General features: G+C 37.0%; 1 protein-coding gene across 1 annotated transcript; it reads left to right on the top strand.

The window, feature by feature from the left end:
* The first annotated feature begins 1,385 nt into the window (after positions 1-1,385).
* LOC118055031 (phytosulfokine receptor 1) lies at positions 1,386-5,283 on the top strand. The gene is made up of 2 exons (XM_035066821.2): positions 1,386-4,912; positions 5,040-5,283. The coding sequence occupies exon 1, from the start codon at positions 1,807-1,809 to the stop codon at positions 4,882-4,884; it is 3,078 nt and encodes a 1,025-aa protein (XP_034922712.1). The 5' UTR covers positions 1,386-1,806; the 3' UTR covers positions 4,885-4,912; positions 5,040-5,283.
* The last annotated feature ends 3,462 nt before the right edge of the window (positions 5,284-8,745 follow it).

Genomic DNA, 8,745 nt, shown 5'->3' with positions numbered 1-8,745 from the left:
TACAATATAAATAAAAATTTATCCAAAGGTATTTTTAAACTTGTCAAGAAAATTGACACATCATTTAAAACACAATGATATGATATAATGTGTGTAAAGAGTGTCATCATGGTTTTTTTTAAAATATTTTTTTGTTTGGCAATAAAAAATATTCTCGAAACGAATCCTAAATGTTGCTATCAAGATCTAAACTCAAAAAAAATCAAGAAACATGGATACCTCCCAAGCAACAAACTCCTTGGAATCTATTATTGATATTTAAGAATTCAAAATGTATGAAGCATTTATTTTGATATGGCCACTGCACTTACAATTTTTCTTTGACCGTGGAACACTTCGAGGAGGTTTATCAAAAACAATTGTGACACTTTTAACTTACTCCAAACAGATTTATAAAAAAGAAAAGAAAAGAAAAGAAAAGAGACTTCTCCTTTAAACACACGGTTTATATTTGCATTCCAAATAATATTTTATAAAAATTTAATTTAATTTTTTATATCTAATTTAATTTTTTATATATTTTTAGATCATTTCGATGTATTAATATAAAACATTATTATTTTAATTTATTTTTAAATAAAAAATACTTAAAATACTTACTCGTAGACTTTAGTTAAGATGGGTAGAGTCGTGTGCAAATTGTGATCTTCATAGGAAAGATATAGTCGCATACAATTAATTAATTAATTAATTAATAGATTATATTAGTACAAATACACCGTCTTGACTTCTCCATAAAACAATCAATTAATTAATTAATAGATTATATTAGTACAAATACACCGTCTTGACTTCTCCATAAAGTATAATAGAATTAGAATATTTTGAAATATGCATGACTGTGATTTATGATCGATCACCTTCAGCGTCGTTGAATATACGAAATCCTCAAAACCTCCTTCTACTACTAATAATAAATATATTCTTACTAAATTTTAAAAAATATAATTTAACCGATAAAATTTTAAATTTATTTTTTATAAATTATCAATTTAAATATTATAAATTTTAAAGTTATTAAATACCTATCAGATCATTAACTTCAAAACCTTAAAAAAATAGTTGAAGTTGATATAAAATAGTTCAGACACTCAAAATTAAAAAAATAAATTAAAAATAAAACTTATTTTTTCTCTTTTCATAATAATAATAATAATAAAAAATATGAAACATCAAATCATGTGCTCATCCAGAAGGTCGCTCTCTCCCTCCCATGTCCCAGCCCAACGGCTCAATACACACACAGTGGTATTTGGGGTCGTGCGTGAATCTTCATGAATTAAATTTTTATACGCTAAATAAAGCTTATAAAACAAAGACTTGCAACCCGAGATAAAATTGAACATAAAAAAGAGCATTCTTCTTAACCCATCCACCTAAGTTTCTCTCTCCACCAGCAAAAGAGAGACTTGTAATAAAAATCTGTCTCTCTCTCTCTCTCTCTATACATAAAATAAATGCAAAGTATGCAACAACTGGACAAGAGAAGGAGAGAGACGCCCGCATTTGTGTTTGTATGATGAAGTCAAAAGCCCACCATCCCTCATTTCTCCATCTGACAGCTCTACCTTTCCTTTCCTTCTCTTGAAGGTTTCCTCAATAGATATACCAAACAAAAACAAACCCATCTTCGCCTCCCTTCTCTCTATCTGCTCCTTTCTTCTTCATAAAAAAAATGGGTGCTTCACCCGTCTTCATTTCTTTCAATGGCTACACTGGCTCTTAGTATCATCATTCACGCCTTATCTCGCTCTCTTCAATCTGTCTTCCATCTCTGTGCAACTTTCTTCTCTCTCCTTAACTGCTATGGGGGTCCAAGATTTATGGGTTCTCTTTCTTGTTCTTGGAATCTTAATGTTTCGAGCTCAGGTCCTGCAATCACAGAACCTAACATGCAACCAGGATGACTTGAAGGCATTGCAGGGTTTCATGAGAGGCTTGCAGTTACCCATTCAAGATTGGGGTCCTACCAATTCATCATCTCCTGATTGCTGCAACTGGTTAGGCATAACTTGCAAATCTTCCTCTTCTCTTGGTCTAGTAAATGATTCTGTCGATTCTGGTAGAGTGACAAAGTTAGAGCTCCCAAAGCGAAGACTGGCTGGCGAACTTGTGGAATCAATAGGCAGCTTGGATCAGCTTAGAACCCTCAATCTCTCCCACAATTTCCTCAAAGATTCACTTCCTCTCTCGCTGTTCCATTTGCCAAAACTAGAGGTTCTAGACTTGAGTTCCAATGACTTCACTGGCTCAATCCCACAAAGTATTAATCTTCCCTCGATCATTTTCCTTGACATTTCCTCAAATTTTCTAAATGGCTCGCTTCCTACCCATATATGCCAAAACTCTTCTGGAATCCAGGCTCTTGTTTTGGCAGTCAACTACTTCTCTGGTATTCTTTCACCTGGATTAGGGAATTGCGCTAACTTGGAGCACCTTTGTCTTGGCATGAATAACCTCACTGGAGGTATAAGTGAGGATATCTTTCAGCTTCAGAAATTGAAGCTTTTGGGTCTCCAAGATAACAAGCTTTCTGGGAATTTGAGTACTGGTATTGGTAAACTCCGTAGCCTTGAACGTTTAGACATTTCCTCCAATAGTTTTTCAGGTACAATTCCAGATGTTTTTCATAGCTTATCAAAGTTCAATTTTTTCCTGGGCCATTCTAATGATTTTGTTGGCACCATACCCCACTCTTTGGCAAATTCTCCATCTCTCAATTTGCTTAATTTGAGGAACAATTCATTTGGAGGCATTATTGATCTGAATTGTTCTGCCTTGACTAATTTGTCATCTCTTGATTTAGCTTCTAATAATTTTAGTGGGCCCGTGCCTGTTAATCTTCCTTCTTGTAAGAATTTGAAGAATATTAATCTTGCCCGGAACAAGTTTACCGGACAAATCCCAGAAAGCTTCCAGCATTTTCAAGGCCTCTCCTTCCTTTCCTTCTCAAATTGCAGCATTGCCAATATTTCATCTGCCTTTCAAATCCTCCAGCAATGCAAGAATTTAACGACCTTGGTCCTCACCTTGAACTTCCATGGTGAAGCATTGCCCGATGATCCTGTGCTTCACTTTGCGAACTTGAAGGTTCTTGTTATGGCTAATTGTAAACTCACAGGGTCAATACCCCAATGGTTGATCGGCAGCTCCAAATTGCAGTTGGTGGATTTGTCATGGAACCGCTTAACTGGGTCTATTCCTTCCTGGTTTGGTGGTTTTGTAAATCTCTTTTACTTGGACTTATCAAACAATTCATTCACTGGCGAGATTCCAAAGAACTTGACTGGATTGCCAGGCCTCATCAACAGGAGTATCTCAATCGAGGACCCTTCACCGGATTTCCCATTTTTCCTGACAAGGAATGAAAGTGGGAGGGGGTTGCAGTATAATCAGGTCTGGAGCTTTCCATCTACTTTGGCGCTCAGTGACAACTTCCTCACTGGACGAATTTGGCCAGAATTCGGTAATTTGAAAAAACTCCATATTTTTGAGTTGAGTTCTAACAATTTGTCCGGACCTATACCAAGTGAGTTATCAGGGATGACCAGCTTGGAGACTTTGGATTTGTCCCATAACAATCTTTCTGGGACCATACCCTGGTCCTTGGTAAATCTCAGTTTTCTGTCCAAGTTTAGTGTTGCATACAATCAGCTCCATGGGAAGATCCCTACTGGAAGTCAGTTTATGACCTTCCCAAACTCAAGCTTTGAAGGGAATCATCTTTGTGGCGACCATGGTACTCCTCCTTGCCCAAGATCCGATCAGGTTCCACCTGAAGCATCCGGAAAATCAGGAAGAAACAAAGTTGCTATCACTGGAATGGCTGTTGGGATTTTTTTTGGTACAGCTTTTCTTCTTACCCTCATGAGCATGATTGTGCTGCGAGCACATAGCCGAGGCGAGGTTGATCCTGAAAAGGTGGATGCTGACACAAATGACAAAGACATAGAAGAATTCAGATCAAGGTTAGTGGTTCTGCTTCAAAATAAGGAGAGCTATAAAGATCTCTCCTTGGAGGACCTTTTGAAGTTCACCAACAATTTTGACCAGGCGAATATAATTGGCTGTGGGGGTTTTGGTCTAGTTTACAGAGCTACCCTCCCTGATGGTAGGAAGCTTGCAATTAAACGTCTCTCTGGTGACTCTGGTCAAATGGACAGGGAATTCCGTGCTGAAGTTGAAGCCCTGTCAAGAGCTCAGCATCCAAATCTTGTGCATCTCCAAGGCTTTTGCATGTTAAAAAATGACAAACTCTTAATATACTCTTACATGGAAAACAGCAGTTTGGATTATTGGTTGCATGAAAAAGTGGACGGGCCATCCTCACTTGATTGGGATACAAGGCTCCAAATTGCTCAAGGGGCTGCAAGGGGGCTTGCATATTTGCATCAAGCATGCGAGCCACATATCGTTCACCGGGATATAAAGTCCAGTAACATCCTTTTAGACGAGAATTTTGTAGCTCATTTAGCTGATTTTGGTCTTGCTAGGCTCATATTACCTTATGATACCCATGTCACAACTGATCTTGTGGGTACATTAGGCTACATTCCTCCTGAATATGGCCAGGCTGCAGTGGCTACTTACATGGGGGATGTGTATAGTTTTGGGGTTGTTCTTTTGGAGCTTCTTACCGGGAAAAGGCCCATGGATATGTGCAAACCAAAAGGATCACGGGATTTGATCTCTTGGGTGATTGAGATGAAGAAGGAAAATAGAGAAAGCGAGGTGTTTGATCCATTCATTTATGACAAGCAGAATGATAAGGAGTTGCAACGAGTTCTCGAGATTGCATGCCTTTGCTTGAGCGAATACCCAAAGCTCAGGCCTTCAACAGAGCAGTTAGTTTCTTGGCTTGACAGCATCGACACCAACACCTAGCTTTGCTATCTACTTGATCGAGACTCTGGTTTGTACCGCTAGATATATTCCTTGTACACAAAATAGAAAGTCCATCATAACCCATCACATTGGTGTTTTTTGTATGAGCTGATGATCCTGCTGTAAATACTAACCACATGCTTGGGTTCTCACAGTTTGCTGCTATTCAGGGTGGAGGAGAGGTAGGGATCTAACCAAGGCAAGGAAAAATAGCTATATTGGAAGTCTTTGCGTTGGAATTCAGTTCTTTTGTAGAGAAAATTGTTAATTCTCAGACGTGCACACAATAAAGTTTCTGCCACATTTTCTTTGCGATGGTGGTTCATCCCTGATGTAGAATGAGTTTGTTCACTTATCATGTCTATCTATGCAAATCATCATGGTTAACCATGCTTATCAGTTGCACGATGAAATTCTGGGCCTTTTGGTTAAAATTATTCTGTGTTAGTTGACGTTATTTAGCTCCCCTTTTTGTTTAGGGACCACCCTAGAAGCACACAAATAAGCCAGTTTTGGCTGCAAAGAGAACTGGTCTATTATTCCCTTGAAAAGGTCAGAAACCTTGCTATAAAATCCAGGAAGAAAATTGTGTATAAAAAAAAACGCGAGTGTCGCAGTTCTTTGAAAAGAGTAAAGTCAAACTTAAAGAACACATACTGATTGCAAATTCCAAGAGTTTGGTGAACTTCATTAGCTTCCATGTGAACGCTAAAGAATCATTCTGTTCGTCTCTGATCCATACAATGCTTTCTTTTTTGTGCTTCAGTGCCGTGCAGCCTCATTTGGATGTCACCGCGTTTTTGCCTTTCAATGCTATTGACCTTTTGGCTTTGGGGTTTTTACATTGTAAGTGTGGCTGCTTGATAAGGATTTCTTAACTTGAAAATTTCGGCCAGAGAACTGCCATAGTTCAATGGAAATAAAGGTTGACAAGTAGTCATTATTGCCTTCCTATTTCACAATTCACGTTGCCGGTGGCCCTTCTAGTATATCAAAATAAACTGTGACTACATATATATATATATATATATATATATATTACAGAGGCAAACCTTAGCATGATGTTAGGGTTTATATACTGAAAACTTTTATTTTCAGTAATTAAATACTTGTTTGTTGCATCAGAATCTAAGGTGTTGTATAATTCATTAGTGGTTTAACAGGGTAGAGTTCATTTTAGAGCTTGGTTGCAAAGTCAGAGTCAATGGTTTCTTCAGTCTTTTCCAAAGAAAACAATCAAATGTCCTTTTCGAATCTTGTTTTTAAACAGGGGACTTTTTAGGCATAGCAAATAATTTGGATCATCACTAGTTTACATAGTTAGAGGGTGTTTGGGAGTGTGGTTATCGGATTGCTTTTTAAATAAGCTTTTCATGTGCCGAAAAATATGTAAATAATATTTTTTTATTTTTTAAAATCATTTTTAATATCAACACATCAAAACGATCTAGAAAGTACAAACCGCACTCAATTTTTAAAATTTTGCAACAAGTAGGTTGGACCGCAGTGCCAAACGGCCTCTTAGACGGGTAGGATTTTTTTTTTTTTGGGACGTATTAAAAAAATATATAGGACATGCATAACTATTTTACTTTGCTATTATTAAAGTAGGTTTAATAGATTAACTTTGAAATTTTTTAATATAATTTTTTATCTAACTTGAGTTTAAAACTAAACCTTATTAAAGTTAGCTTGACATGATTTATTCAACTTACTTAGTTTAAAAACAACTTTGTTGGTTGATAAAAAAAAAATATAATGATGAAATTAATTTTTTTTTTTAAATTGATAGAAAAAACCCTCATGACCCAACTTCTTATCCAGTTCTGGTTAAAAATTAAACCATATTAGAATTGTCTTGACATGATCCGGTCAATTTGACCAGCCAAAAACAACTCGGTTGATCGATAAAAAAAGTTTAAGGATAAAATTAAGAAAAAAAGAGAGAGGTGAAATTAACAGGAAAAAAACATCTCGACCCAACTTCTTGTTTAACTCGGGTTTAAAATTAAATCATGTGAGAATTATTCCAATGTGATCCATTTGATTTAGCTGGTATAAAGGCAACCTAAATGGCTATAATGAAAAGTTAGAGGATGAAATTGGAAAAAAAAAAAAAAGGATGAGATTGAGAAAAAAAAGAGATGAGGGAAATGGAAAAAAGAAGGGGACTGCATTGTAAAACAAGAAAGCATCACTGTTAATGTATGTAAATAGTAAAATAAAGGTAATCAAACCGAATTTTATACTGGAATATCCCCCTTTGAACTGTGGATATCCACTGATTTTGGGGGTGGGTCAGTCCTTTAGATTACGTAAGGTATTTGCAGCGTGTCCACCAAAAATTACATAAATCAAAAGTCAATAATGGAACACACCAAATAAATTATCGGTCCACAGGTATGATTGTAGAATAAATATTTTAGCTTCGTTCATTTACGGCAAGACCAAGGACCAACTTGTGTGCTATTTTTATGCCCTTTCTAAAGTTTGACTGTTTCCTCTTTCTTTTCTTTTTTTCTTTTTTTATTTTATTACCAAGCATTTGATCTCGAGCTTCGTAACATGCATGTGTCATGCAAGTTGCTGGTCAACTCCGGTGAATGGGAGGGCACGATATTCTTTTCTTTCCCCTCGCTATTTGTTTTCCCATTTCTTTTTTCTGCCAAACAGTGGGAACTCGGCATTTAATGTATATGGAATTGGAGGGTCAAAAATAGAAATTAAATTGAAATTATTTCTCCAATATTTTTTCTGGAAATTAGAAATTAGAAGCATGAAAAATTATGGCACCTTGCGTAAGAGTCTCAACATAAATGCTAAAGAAGGGCCATTAATTTGGCGATCCACTGAACATGGAGACCAAAGAATGCTCTGTAAGGTACCTTTACAAGTCATGGCGGCGAAAAAAAGACGCCAATTGGCCATTGCCAAGCTATCCTTTCTTCTCTCGTTTCCTTCGATAGCCATCCCAAGCGAGTGCAGATAACTTTTGGTTTGTTTAGGCCATAAAGAATTCTGCTAGATAAACACAAACCCTGCAATCAATCTCATTGCCATCTGCGCGCGCACCAATTAATATGATGATAATGACCGGTAGAGAATGCAAAACATGTAAGAAAACGAGCCACCATGACATGGGATCCACGTTCATCATGTTCAACAAGAACATCTGATTCCCTTTTGCAGCAGATGGATCCAGACAAGAAATGGGTGCCTTTTACTTCCACTACTAGAGGTGGGGGTGCCAGATCCATTCACAAAGAAAGCAAAACATGTTGCTCTAAGTCCTTTCAGGTGGCGAAAGCACCATCACAAAGTATCTTTCACTACCCAATACGTGATGAATTATTTCTCCAGGAATTTCTCTCAAACCAGCATTTTGTTTAGCCTCTTTATTATGCATCCTCGTCTCATTCCTGTGTTTTAGCACCGGTACAATACACCAATGGTTGGATTTGCTGTTTTATTTAAATCCATGGCTCTTGATGGCTTCAAGCACTGTACTGATACGAAAAATTAACATAGGGATTATGGGTTTCTCCCTGAGCGGAGACATATTCCCGCGCAGAAAAAACTAAAAAACGAAAAGAAAAGGCTCCATTAGCCGGTTTAGAGAGGTAGGGGCATCGGGCATGCTCTCACTTGATGCTTTTGTTGACAAAAGGCAGCACTGAAATCAATGCCAAAATCTCCAAAAGATTTTGGAGACCACGACGCATGGATGATTTGACCATTGACAAGAAAATGCTCCAAAAATTAGCAGGAGCCTCATCGCACAAACCCTTGAATCTGCTCTCTTTAGTAAGTTTCCTAATTAGGAAGGCTAGATGAAAGGGTTTTCGAGACAAAATCTTGAGC

This window comes from Populus alba, chromosome 8 (genome assembly GCF_005239225.2).
Source record: "Populus alba chromosome 8, ASM523922v2, whole genome shotgun sequence".
Lineage (NCBI taxonomy): Eukaryota > Viridiplantae > Streptophyta > Magnoliopsida > Malpighiales > Salicaceae > Populus > Populus alba.
Note: the sequence above shows the minus strand (reverse complement) of the source record. Positions and strands in the feature narration are given on the sequence as shown.